Raw genomic sequence first — 14,683 nt, 5'->3', positions numbered from 1 at the left:
AGGGCCGAAGGGCCTGTACTGCGCTGTAATGTTCTATGTTCTATGTTAGGAAGGCAAATGCGATGTTAGCTTTCAGAGACAGCTAAAATACAAGAGCAAAGATGTACTGCTAAGGGTCTGGTCAAACTGCATTTGGAATATTGTGAGCAGTTTTGGGCCCTGTATCTAAGGAAGGACATACTGGCCTTGGAATGGTTCCAGAGGAAGTTCACAATAATGATCCCGGGAATATGAGGAGCAGTTGAGGACTCTGGGTTGGTACTCAATGGGGTTTAGAAGGATGAGGAGGGATCTCATTGAAACTTACAAATTACTGAGAGGTCTGGATAGAGTGAACGTGGAGAGGATGTTTCCACTAGTAGGAGAGACTAGGACCCAAGGGCACTTCCTCAAGAGTGAAAGGATGACACTTTAGAACTGAGATGAAGAGGAATTTCTTCGGCCAGAGGGTTGTGAATCTGTGGAACTCATTGCTGCAGGAGGCTGTGGAGACCAAGTCATTGAGTGTATTTAAAACAGGGTTAGACAGGCTCTTGATTAGTAAGGGGATCAAAGGTTATGGGGAGAAGAGGATGGGTTTAAGAAATGTATCAGCCATGATCAAATGGTGGAACAAGCTCGATGGCTGAATGGCCTAATTCTGCTCCTATATCTTAAGGCCTTGTAAATACCTCACAAAAGGTTAAGTCATAAGATAAGAGGCCACAGTATTGGGTGTAGTGTATTGGCAAGGATAGAGAATTGGCTAATGGGCAGGAAACAGTAAGTAGGGATAAGAGTTTCTTTTTCAGTTGAGGACCTTTGACTAGTAGGGTCCATAAGTATCAGTGCTGAGACTGCAATTGTTTATAGTATATATTAATGACTTGGAGAAAGAAAGTGAATGTACCAAATTTTCAAACGACACAAAAATAGGTGGAAAAGCAAGTTGCAAGAGGGATACAAACAGAAAGATATTGATAGGCTAAGTAAGTGGTCAAAAGGTCACTAGATGGAGTATAATGAGGGAAAATATGAAGCTGTTCATTTTGTAAGTGAGAACAAAAGAACAGAACATTATTTAAATGGAGAAAAGCTGCAACAGAAAAGGAGTTGGGGGTAACTTCTGCATGAAACAGACTGTTACCACACAGGGACAGCAGCTAATAAGGAAAGCTAATGGAATGTTAGCCCTTATTTCAAGGGAGTTGGTGTATAAGAGCAGGAAAGTCTTACTGCAACTGTACAAGGTGCTGGTGAGACCATATCTGGAATACTGTGAGCAGTTATGGTCTCCTTAATTAAGAAAATATAATATTTCATTGGAGATAGTTAAGAGACGGCTCACCAGGATGATCCCCAATATGGAGCGGTTGTCTTATGAACAAAGTCTGAACAGGTTGGGATTCTACTCACAAGAGTTTAGGAGAATGAGAAGTGATCTCATTGAAACATAGAGGATTCTTAAGGTGCTTGTCAGAGTAAACGCTGAGAAGATGCATCCATGGGAGAATCTTGAAGCAGAGTCTCAGAATAAAGGGATGCCAACTGAAGTTTGAGACAAAGAAGATTTTTTTTCCTCTAAGAGGGTTGTAAGTATTTGGAATTCCTTACCACAGAGAGCTGTGGGGACAGAGCCCTTGTGTGCATTTAAGGCTGAGATAGATAGTTTCTTGATCTTTTAGGGGAAACAAGGATTACAGGGAAAGGGCAGGCAAGTGGGCGTGAGGAATGTTGGATCAGCCATGATCCTACTGAATGGTGGAGCAGGTTTGAAGGGCCAAACGGTCTACTCCTGTTCCTATTTCTTATGGCATTATGGTCTTATTTGTACAGACAGAAACAGGTAACGTTCCTAATTTGATACAAAGCTTCGTCAGAACTGCTGCTTATTTTGTGAGAAATTTCAGCCTATCTGGTTGGATTGGGATAAGCAGTTTGATAATTTAGTGAAAGTGGAGGAATGGAGCGGGAGTTAATGTTTCGAGTCTGATATGACTCCTCTCCAGCACTGATTTCTAAAAAGTTTCTCTAGCATTTTCTGTTTTTGTTTCAGAAACATTAACTCTGTTTCTCTCTCTCCACAGATACTGCCAGAACTGCTGCATTTCTCCAGCACTTCTGTTTTTAATTCAGATTTCCAGAATCTGCAGTATTTTGCTCTTAAATGAATTATTTACCTTTGGTGGTGCTGAGCTTGAATAACAGGTTATTCTCCAAATCCTTCATTTTGCGTTTATTGGCAGTGACTTCCTCGATTAGCTGCACACGCTCTGCTTCCAATTCCTAATGGAAAGATGGTTAAAAATAATTGCTCCAAACTGGTAAAGGGAAAAGTAAAGTATAATATTACCTCAGGATACAACTGCAGACCAGATTGTAAAATTGCAGAAAAAGGGAACATGTTTCAGTGAAATGATAGACAATTTAGCCAGATATCCTGTGCCTTGGAAACTCTGTGCATTAACCATTTCTACCACACAAAAATCACAAAAGAGGAAATAAGACGGACAAATAGGATGTATAAAATAGATTCGTGTCTTGTTGACTGGTTAAAAAGGGTTGTGTAGAATTAAGTCTATATTCCGAGAAATGCTATATAAAAGAGGTCCTTTAAGAGTTCCCCAGTTCAGTGGACAGGACAGTGAAGTAATCTTTGTGAAGAAACAGCTACATATCAGTTCTACACTTCAGTCAAATATTACATAAGACTCCTCAATCCCAGAGCACATCAGTCTCCTTGAACCCTTTGCATGTAGGACAAAGAAATACCCCGACTTTACCTGTTTCTCTGTAAGGATCACTCGTCCAAGCAGCTGATTCTCAAGACCTTTAATGGTTACGGTGAAGTCAATGATGGATGTCTTGGCACTAATTTCTGGAGTGTAGGCTGGGTTTGGAAGTTTTGTAGTAATGTAGAACATGAATCCAGCCATGACATCAGTTTCTTTATCTCCCACTTTCACCTGTAAAAGCAATCAATAAAAATATTTTACTGCTGTAAAGAGAGACATGTTGCCTGAGATTTTCATCTTGCATACATCAGGTAAACAGGAGAATTCTACATTTCAAACAGTCATAATAACTTATATAGCAGGAAACAAAGGTACTGATTGGTTGGCTGGTTGAATCTGTTAGGCTGAGGCAGTGTCATGGAGAAAGTAAAAGGGCCACTGGCATCAGTGCAGGGCAAAGGGAGGGGGAAATCCCATCCTTTAATCATGGAGAGTTATCACATCTCCATTTTGTTCTTTCAATCCTTCCAAAATGTTAAATACTGTTGAATATTCAGTTCACATAATTGGCTATTTTGCAGCCACATCTCTGTAATGGCTATCATATCATACCCATTTATTTCTACTTGCATTACCAGTTCATCCATCTTGTTATCAATGTTGGATGCAGTCAGAAAAAGAGCCTTTAATTCTGCTACTGGGTAACTTCACTGGTGTCAGCAGTTTAATGAGTAGCCATTGTCACCAAAAAATCTGACCTTGGAAGAATGTGGGTGGAATGAAAAACTTGGCACCTGGGAGTGCCTGGGTGTGCAGACATCCTGACTGTAAGATCCAGAGGAAATACTCACAGAACAATTGGACATTGAGGGATTGGAATCTCTTCCTGTTAATGAATGCCATTGGCTGGTCTGTGGGAGCCTTGATAGTCACGTGTGTGCAACCTAGCAATCTTGTACTTAGGACATCCAGCACTGAGTCTCCCAGAGTGGTCTGTCTGGATCAGTGTGATAATTGATTTACTGCAACCTTCAAGAGACATTGGCACCACATTGAAACAATGATACCTTGCTGAACACATGTATCTCCAGTTAGCCCTTGGAATGAGCAGACATGTACAAACTAAAGTCCATGAGGGCCCTTCCTACCGCTGCCCTGAGGTAACCAACAGCATCATTACTGTTCACCTCATTAATTATAGTGGCATAATGATCTGCAATAACATCTCTGGAGAGCTTTGGTCATTGGGGAAACTACTGCTTCAACATCTGGTGGTAGCTTGAGTGCTATCTGTACACAAAGAACAAAGAAAATTACAGCACAGGAACAGGCTCTTCGGCACTCCAAGCCTGTGCTGATCCAGATTCTCTATCTAAACCCGTTGCCTATTTTCCAAGGATCTGTATCCCTCTGCGCCCTGCCCATTCATGTATCTGTCTAGATACATCTTAAATGACGCTATTGTGCCTGCCTCTATCACCTCCGCTGGCAACACGTTCCAGGCACTCACCACCCTCTGCGTAAAGAACTTTCCACGCATATCTCCCTTAAACTTTTCCCCTCTCACCTTGAAATTGTGACCCCTAGTAATTGAGTACCCCACTCTGGGAGAAAGCTTCCTGCTATCCACCCTGTCTATACCTCTCATGATTTTGTAGACCTCAATCAGGTTCCCCCTCAAGCTCCGTCTTTCTAATGTAAATAATCCTAATCTACTCAACCTCTCTTCATAGCTAGCGCCCTCCATACCAGGCAACATCCCGGTGAACCTCCTCTGTACCTTCTCCAAAGCATCCACATCCTTTCGGAAATGTGTCGACCAGAACTGTACGCAGTATTCCAAATATGGTCGAACCAAAGTCCTATACAACTGTAACATGACCTGCCAACTCTTGTACTCAGTACCCCGTCCGATGAGTGAAAGCATGCCGTATGCCTTCTTGAACACTCTATCCACCTGCGTTGCCACCTTCAGGGTACAATGGACCTGAACACACAGATCTCTCTGTGCATCAATTTTCGCCAGGGCTCTTCCATTTACCACATAGTTCGCTCTTGAATTGGATCTTCCAAAATGCACTCGCATTTGCCTGGATCGAACTCCATCTGCCATTTCTCCGCCCAACTCTCCAATCTATCCATATTCTGCTGCCTTCTCCGACAGTCCCCTTCACTACCTGCTATTCCACCAATCTTAGCGTCATCTGCAAACTTGCTAATCAGACTATCTATACCTTCCTCCAGATCATTTATGTATATCACAAACAACAGTGGTCCCAATGCAGATCCCTGTGGAACATCACTGGTCACAGTTCTCCATTTTGAGAAACTCCCTTCCACTACAACTCTCTGTCTCCTGTTGCCCAGCTGGTTCTCTATCCATCTAGCTGGTACACCCTGGACCCCATGCAAATTCATTTTCTCCATCAACCTACCATGGGGAACCTTATCAAACGCCTTACTGAAGTCCATGTATATGACATCTACAGCCCTTACCTCATCTATCAACTTTGTCAATTCCTCAAAGAGTTCTATCAAGTTGGTAAGACATGACCTTCCCTGCACAAAACCATGCTGCCTATCATAATAAGCCCATTTTCTTCCAAATGTAAATAGATCCTATCCCTCAGCATTTTCTCCAGCAGCTTCCCCACCACTGACGTCAGGCTCACCGGTCTATAATTACCTGGATTATCCTTGCTACCCTTCTTAAACAAGGGGACAACAACATTAGCAATTCTCCAGTCCTCTGGGACCTCACCAGTGCTCAAGGATGCTGCAAAGATATCTGTTAAGGCCCCAGCTATTTCCTCTCTCACTTCCCTCAGTAACCTGGGATAGATCCCATCCAGACCTGGGGACTTGTCCACCCTAATGCCTTTTAGAATACCCAACACTTCCCCCCTCCTTATGCTGACTTGACCTAGAGTAATCAAACACCTAGCCCTAACCTCAACATCCGTCATGTCCCTCTCCTCAGTGAATACTGACGCAAAGTACTCATTAAGAATCTCACTCATTTTCTCTGACTCCTCGCATAACTTCCCTCCTTTGTCCTTGAGTGGGCCAACCCTTTCTCTAGTTACCCCCTTGCTCCTTATGTATGAATAAAAGGCTTTGGGATTTTCCTTAACTCTGTTTGCTAAAGATATTTCATGACCCCTTTTAGCCGTCTTAATTCGTCGTTTCAGATCGGTCCTACTTTCCTGATATTTTTCCAAAGCTTCGTCGGTTTTCAGTCGCCTAGACCTTATGTATGCTTCCTTTTTCCTCTTTGCTAGTCTCACAATTTCACCTGTCATCATGGTTCCCTAATCTTGCCCTTTCTATCCCTCATTTTCACAGGGACATGTCTGTCCTGCACTCTAATCAACCTCTCTTTAAAAGCCTCCCACATATCAAATGTGGATTTACCCTCAAACAGCTGTTCCCAATCCATATTCCCCAGCTCCTGCCGAATTTTGCTATAATTGGCCTTCCCCCATTTCAGCACTCTTCCTTTAGGACCACTCTCGTCTTTGTCCATCAGTATTCTAAAACTTACGGAATTGTGATTGCTATTCCCAAACTAATCCCTTACTGAAACTTCAACCACCTGGCCAGGCTCATTCCCCAACACCAGGTCCAGTATGGCCCCTTCCCAAATTGGACTATTTACATACTGCTCTAGAAAACCCTCCTGGATGCTCCTTACAAATTCTGCTCCATCTAAACCCTTAACACGAGGTGAATCCCAGTCAATGTTGGGAAAATTAAAATCTCCCATCACCACCACCCTGTTGCTCCTACATCTTTCCATAATCTGTCTACATATTTGTACCTCTATCTCATGCTCGCTGTTGGGAGGCTGGTAGTACAGCCCCAACATTGTTACCGCACCCTTCCTATTTCTGAGCTCTGCCCATATTGCCTCACTGCTTGAGTCTTCCATAGTGCCCTCCTGCAGCACAGCTGTGATATCCTCTTTGACCAGTAATGCAACTCCTCCACCCCTTTTACCTCCCTCTCTATCCCGCCTGAAGCATCTATATCCTGGGATATTTAGTTGCCAATCTGGCCCTTCCCTCAACCAAGTCTCAGTAAAAGCAATAATATCATACTCCCAGGTACTAATCCAAGCCCTCAGTTCATCTGCCTTACCTACTACACTTCTCGCATTAAAACAAATGCACCTCAGAATACCTGTCCCTTTGCGTTCATCATCTGCTCTCTGCCTCCTCTTCCCCTTAGTCACACTGACTTCATTATCTAGTTCCTTACAGGCTTTAGTTACTACTTCCTTACTGTCCACTAACCTCCTCATTTGGGTCCCATCCCCCTGTCACATTAGTTTAAACCCTCCCCAACAGCATTAGCAAAAGCACCTTGCTATAATGTCCTTTCTTTGCTTTACAGCCTAGTTACAACGCCGTCTGTGGTCTTCTCCCACCTGCACACCCTGAGGTTGCACCTGCATGTGGCCATACATTTTTCTGGACTGAACCCCTGAATTCTGCAAATCACCTTCTCTCTCAGCTGCTCCTCCTCGCTGGAGGACCCACGTCCTGAGTGGAGGATGTTCACTTTCCCAGATTCTTTCTCCAAACAACCCACCCCGTCTCCTATCAGGCCCTTTCAATGCAAACAAGTGGCAGTATGGAGGATGAACCCTCAAGCTCTGCAGCAGGAATGCTCGTCCTCACTGCAATATGTAATGACTGCCCTGCCCCAGCTCTTCCTGTGAAGACATGCTGCCTCTTCTGACGGCTGTCAAATTCAACACTTAATGACTTTCTGCTCTGGTGATACCAGCCAGGGCTCTGACAGCTCATGGCCCCCACGGACTTTGTGCAAATTTGGATGATGTTTGTAAAATTGCAATCAATTATATTTAATTACTCGCAATTGCTTTTTTTTCATTTGTGCATCATTCCGAATAGTCATGACTGTTTCTCATTGTAAAATTGATACTTGGCATGTCACCTGAATTGATATTAGCCCATCCATCCTACTCCATCCCTGCCTCCTAGGAAGTGGACAGTGTGGCCAGCTAGCCCAGAATTGGAAATGACATGTAGAATGGGCGTAACCCCACATTGTGCACATCTCAGCATGTGAATTCATGATGACAGCGGTTCAGCATGAGTGATTGCTATGTGTCAAGTGGCAAGTGACATTAAATTCTTCACCAGGTGGGTGGGAGACCCTTATCTCTCCATCACTGACCTATATGGATCAACTCACTCCAGAGAAATCCAATGCATCTATCATTGCCGTGATCAGGATGAGAATAACTGCAGGTCCATTAGAGGTTGCTGCCTCTCCCTGGAGTTTAATGCATTCCTCTGTCCTGCAGTGCAACAAAGCAAGGCTTCTGAGCGTCAGAAGTAGAAAGTGTGCAGAGAATGGATTAAGAATATTTTTGAAGGTGATGGATATGAGATGTTAATAGGATGTGGAAGAATGTGAGTGTTGGATGTCTAGATGATTTAGGGAGGTGTTTTGAGAGAATAATGCATGCTGCTGTTACTCTGAGATATGCTGCGCAGGTCAATGTTGGGGCAGTCAGAGATTGAAGGCTGGCATCTACAAGTGATTCGCCATTTACCTTTTATCCTTAGGGGGCCTCTTGTGGCACTGAATCCATCTTGCAGGGAGTACCTCAAAGACTTAAAAACATACCTGTTTTAATGCAACTGGCCCCTTCTTCACATCAACAAAATTCTCCAGAACCTCATCAATTCCAGCATCACAAGGAAGAATCAAAGAACTTTGGAGCAGTCTTCCCACATCTCCATTCCATTCTGCAACCTTTAGAACTAAACCTTGGAAAGCAAGCAGTCTGAGGTCTGTCAGGGTCCTTTTAGGTGGAAATGCTCTCATTGACAGATGAGACATTCATTGTGCCTACACTTTCTGATAGGTCATTAAGCACAGAAGACGCTAATGCTGTGGTCAAGTTAAACAGCCATGGCAACACCTACTGCAGGGTGATTGTGCTCCTGATCTGCTATCATCCCACCATCCCTTCACCTTCTGCAAATTGGTTGGTTTGAAGAAAGTTATGTCCATTGTCTCCTACTATAAAACAGTTATTTTTTTCCCCAGGGTCTCAAAAGGTCTTTCCTCCACTGTTTTTTCTTCCTACCTTACACCTAGTATAGGGATAAATTGTGAAGCACTGAGGCAAACTGCATTATCTGGCAAGTTATTTCCTGTCTTGCATGTTTGTGTGTGAGGAGTCTGACCAGGGTAGATGGGAGAAACTGCTCTCATTTCATGGAAGGAGAGAGAACAAAGGGCAAAGATTTAAGGAAATTTGCAAAAGAAACACTGGTGACATGAGGAAAAGCTTTTCCCTGCAGTAAGCAGTTAGGATTTGGAATGCTCTGGTTCAGCATACAGTGGAGGCAGATTCAGTTGAGGCATTGAGGAGGGAATTGGTTTTCTGACAAGGAAGAACGAGCAGGGATAAAGTAAGGAAGCTGGGGAGTAGTATGAAGTGAAATTTTCCTTCAGGGATCCAATTCAGAAATGACAAGCTGAATAGTCTCTTTCTACGTTGTGACCATATTCATGAGTCCTTGCGTTTTAAACTTGGCATCGCCTTATTCCTACTTTCTAATATAGCCTTCCTTTAACATCTTCAAATGAGAGAAAATTCACCTTTGTGCTCCATGTCTTGCAGTATTTTTATATTCGAACCAATTTATTCAGGCATCTTGACAAATCTCTGTAGCAGGTGGAATGTGAACCTAGACCTTCTGATCCAGACACTACTACTCCACCATAAGAACCCCCTAACATTCCTTCTGTTCTTTGGAAATGTTGTGGTGTAAGCACTAAGGGGCTTTGCCTTTTGCTTAGACTTCACAATAAATAAAATCAGCCCAAGACTGTTTGGTGCGTCGAGGTTTGGGGATACAATAATGGAGTGTCTTATGAATCTTACGTTAGAGTTTCAGTTCAGTGACGACTGTTGAGCTGATGATTCTGATGGTAGTGGCATATATTTACTCACCTTAAAGGAGGTCCCAGATTTTATGAAATTTTTCTCCAACACATTGTCCAATGCAGGATCCAATTCTTCTTGCACATCTTCCAATAGCAGAGGGCGTCCAAGTGATAGAGAATCCTCCAGGTGATTCCGGAAATACTTGTGGTTAAGTGATGTTACCTTTATAACAAAAGGAATTTGTCATTAGTAAGTATGTTTATCGACTGAGGGCGACAATGGAAAATAGTGGCAATGTTGCTTCACTTGTAATCCAGACTTATTTAAATTCACTTTCAGGATGTGGGCTTTGCTGGCTAGGCCACCATTTATTGCCCATCCCTAATTACCGAGAGGTCAGTTAAGAGTCAATCACATTGCTGTGGATCTGGAGTCATATGTAGGCCAGACCAGGTAAGGATGACAGATTTCCTTCCCTAAAGGACATCAGTGAACCACATAGGTTTTTCCTGACAATTGACAATGGCTTCATGGTCATGATTAAACCCTTAACTCCAAATTCTTTATTGAATTCAAATTCCATCATCTCCCATGGCAGGATTTGAACCTAGGTCCGCAGAACATTAGCTGAGATTCTGGATTAATAGTCTAATGATAATATCACTAAGCCACTGCCTCCCAAATATGCTGTGATACTTCATTCAAATCCCACAATGGCAGCTTGGCAGATGTAAATTCAATGAATTAAGAAAGTGGAAATAAAGAACTAGTTGCAGTAATAGTGATGTAAACACTGAGAAATCACTCATACTGTCCACAGGAGAAAATCTAACATCCCTACTTGGTCTGGTCAACAATAAGTAATGTGGTTGTCTCTGAAATGAACTAGCCATGCCGTTCTAGCAAATAGCTACAGATAAGTTCAACATGAATAAACTGCAGGTGGTCCATGTGGCATAGACCTAAGCACTGGGAACAACAAAGGCACAACCTGCTCAGGGGAAACTGAAAAATTCTCCTCACTGACATTTGGGTACTTATGCCAACATTGGAGACCTGTCCCATAGACTAGTTGAGGAACAACCTAACGTACTTATACTATTGATTCCTGTATTCTGTTCCATCAACCAGACAGACCTAATAGAGGTAGCGACAGCACAGTGGTATACAGCTGGGCGGTGTCCTGAGAGTTCTCAACATCGACTTCAGGTACTATGAAATCTTATGGCACTAGGTCAAATTTCGGCAGGGCAATTTCTGCTGATGCTAATCGATTGTCTACCGTCAGTTGATGGGAGATGTTGGAATTGAGGTATTGTCAGTAGAAATACAGAGGACCTGGCTATAGCTCTGGGAACATGGGGTCAAATCCCACCATGGCAGCTGGAGCAACTTAAAATAAATTCTACTATCTCTTTAAATAAATTCATCCATTTGGAATATAAAGCTAATCACACTATTGGTGACTCTAACATTAATCATGTTTTAAAAACCCATCTGGTTAACCAATGTCTTTTAGGGAAGGAAATTTTCTTAACAGGTATAGCGTACGTGTATCTTAAGATGCATGGTAATGTTGATGACTGAACCACCCTCTGAAATGACCCAGCAATTTGGGATGGACAATAAATGTTGACCTTGCAGCAGTGCCCACATCACATGAAAGAATAAAAGAAAAGTGCCTCAATGTTGGATACCACTTAGATGAATCACTGAAGATGGCATGAACAGAGATTATACTTTGAGCGGGGTGGGGATCTTCAATATCCGTCAAGATTGATTCAACTACACTACCACTGACTGAGCTAGCCAGGGTGGAAGGACATATTTCAAAAATAAACTATTTTAGACATGGTAACGTATGACAAGATTGGATTAATGAATGACTTTATAATAAAGGACAATTTGGGAAAGAGTGCTCATTACATGACAGGATTTCATATTTAGTTTGGTTACTAAGCAAAGACTGGCCAATTTTATTGTTTTTCTTTAACAAGGCCTTGACTGTGCAGACTACCCATTCGACCTCACTGTTGTTCTGTGCATATTGAGCTGAAGGGGAAAGGTGTATGAAACCTTCTCAGTCAGTGAATTGTGTAAAGCAATCATTATCAAACTGTGAAATGACCACCTCAGGGCTGCCATGTATAGTAACAATCTCTTTGGACATAGTGGTGGGGCAGTGGTATGGTTGTTCTACATCAAGTCATCATGAATGGTAATCAATGTCAAGAGAGAAGGTTTGACTTTGAAGATGAACAAATCCATCCTGAGGCATTCCCATGGGGCCAATGAGAGTGATGAGGCCAGTAAAGCACCTCGTAGTTTTGCCAATGGACAGCACACATTGCACAAATGGAAACTACGTCTTCAATATACAAGAACACCAGGCATACATCAGCCTGAGGAGCTTGGGAATCACAAGGTGGTCATCATAAACTTGTAGGTCATCTAGAAGGCTAAGTTGATGGAGTTTCTCAAAGTATTGTTTTAAAGTACAAATAATGAGGGCATATGTAGGCTATCCCATGACACAATGCTCACATAGTTGATTGCATTCATCATCAGTCTTCTGAATTGTCGGAATTTCTGACGGATCACCACGAGGAACTTAGCAGTCAATAAAGAAACATAGGACGTGAGGTCTTCAACAAAGCAGACATTATTCAAGTGCAGGCTTTCCCACAGAGATAAAGTCAAATCGCATAAGATCTAATTGGAATCATTGGATTTGGGTGGCATCTTTGCCACATGTTTAGTGTTGAAATGGGTCACCAGCTGGTTTATCAGGATTATAATCTTGAGGTCTAGCACATGGTCTGAGAAGTTTCTTTGGGTCCAGATGACTGCCAGGGCCTCTTTCTCAAAGACCTTATATCACTGTCTTGCAAACTGACAGTACGCATCAATCATCAGGTGCCCGGCCTTATGTTAGATCGCAAACAATAGAGCTCCCAGACTAATGAAGGATTGATCAGCTGCAAGAATGATGGGTCAGTTGGGATTGTAATGGGGCAGGTTTAGGCAGATATAAGCATGATCTTGTTTGCATCAAAGGTCTGTTGTTGGTGCTTATCCCAGTGCCAAGCCTAGTCTGGTTTCAGGAGTCACTGTTGCAGTTCAATGATGTGAGCATGGGTGGGTAGGAACTTCTCCAACTGTTAACCATGGCCATAAACTGCTGGAGCTCATTGTGTAGGGTGATAGAACATTCTTCATGGGTGCTGTGTTTTGGGCTCTGCCTTGACACAGTTGACAGTGTGTCCAGGAGATTGGTGGTAAGCTTGGAAAACTCACTTATGGCTGAACCTAAGCCCCACAGCAAGAAAACACTGCAGCAGCATCTATATCCTGGTATCATGCTCTACTGTAATGGAACTATGAAACAGAATATCACCCATATGACAAATAACTCTGTTGAGGCTCTCTAAGATCCTAGTTATAGTGTGTTGGAAGATGTTGGATGCTGAAGCAACACCAAATGGTAAATAATTAAAAACGCATTTTCTGAAGAAAATAATAAATGTGGCTAATAATTTTGACTCTTCATCTAATAGGAGTTGTCAAAAGTTATTGCTTGTATCCACTTTTGCTGAGCTGTCACTGATGGATGCCATTGGATGAATATTTTGCTCTATGGTATTATTGAACCGTGTGAAATTTACACAGGTACATGATGAACAACTGGATACTGGATACAAAGTTGACTGAGTAACAGGAAAAAAGCACAATAGTTAATGGATTCTTTTTTGGGCTGGGGGAAGGTTTGTAATGGAGTTTGAATCACAGAATCCCTACAGTGCAGAAAGAGGCCATTCAGCCTATTGAATCTGCACTGACCTACCAAAGAGCATTCCACCCAGACCTATCCCATGTAACCCTGCATTTACCACCTAACCTGCACATCTTTGGACTGTGAGAGGAAACTGGAACACCAAATGGAAACCCACGCAGCCAAAGGGCGAATGTGTAAACTCCACACAGACAGTCACCCAAGGCTGCAATTGAACCCAGGTCCCTGACCACTAAGCCACCTTGCTACCCAATCCACAGTGATTGATATTGGGATCCTTGCTTTTCCTGATATGTATTAATGATACAGACCTTGGCATACAGACACAACCTTAAAATATTTGGCTGACATGAATTTTGGGATCATTGCAAACTGTGAGGGTAGTGTAAAATTTCAAAAAGAAAATGACAAGTTGGTGGAGTGGGCGGATTGGTGGCAGATGAAATTCCATTTGGAGAAGTGTGAGGCAATGTACTTTGATACAAAGAACGTGGAGACACGGTATAAAACAACGGGTACTATTCTACTAAAGGGATTGCAGGAGCAGAAGGATCTGGGTTTATCTGTGCATGAAAAGGAACTAATTGAATTATTCAAAATCATTAGCAGCCCAGACAGAGTAAATACTGAGAATGTGGTCTGATTAGTGAAAGGATCAAGAAGAAAGAAGGCTTAATTAATAAAAAATGTAAAAATGATATATGGAAAATCTTTGTTAAGCCATGAGTGGCTAATGTTATAATCCAGCTGATATTAATACTGGAGAAATCAGATCCCACAGTGAAACCTAGCTTATTAGATCCTATTTTTTTTAAAACCATGGAGGTCAGTTACTGAATGCACTCACAAGATGCAGCCAGTGTACTTTTAGCAAAAAGAATAAAATATTTAATAAAGGAAAAAACCTTAAACTACGGTACACTGAATGTAAAGTCTTGAAAGACTTTATTATAAACACCAGAAAATATTCAAATATTCCTTTTATCCTTACAAATACCAAAAACCTACCAAAGAGACAACATGATCTCACACTAAATAAAAACCAAAAGAACTGCGGATGCTGTAAATCAGAAACAAAAACAAAAGTTGCTGGAAAAGCTCAGCAGGTCTGGCAGCATCTGTGAAGGAGAAAACAGAGTTAACGTTTCGGGTCCGGTGACCCTTCCCCAGAACAGTTCTGAGGAAGGATCACCAAACCCGAAACATTAACTCTGTTTTCTCCTTCACAGATGCTGCCAGACC

The 14,683-nt window shown here is 42.3% G+C and overlaps 1 protein-coding gene across 1 annotated transcript in view; it reads right to left on the bottom strand.

Moving 5' to 3' along the window:
- LOC109930964 (dynein axonemal heavy chain 8-like) overlaps window positions 1–14,683 on the bottom strand; it is a 2,199,840-nt gene that overhangs the window by 80,088 nt on the left and 2,105,069 nt on the right. The window contains 3 exon segments of the mRNA XM_048596622.1: window positions 2,160–2,265; window positions 2,763–2,945; window positions 9,715–9,870. Coding sequence (XP_048452579.1) covers window positions 2,160–2,265; window positions 2,763–2,945; window positions 9,715–9,870 — 445 coding nt within the window.

This window comes from Rhincodon typus, chromosome 5, assembly GCF_021869965.1.
Source record: "Rhincodon typus isolate 14 chromosome 5, sRhiTyp1.1, whole genome shotgun sequence".
Lineage (NCBI taxonomy): Eukaryota > Metazoa > Chordata > Chondrichthyes > Orectolobiformes > Rhincodontidae > Rhincodon > Rhincodon typus.
The sequence above is the reverse complement of the archived record's forward strand: the minus strand, read 5'-3'. Positions and strand labels throughout refer to the sequence as shown.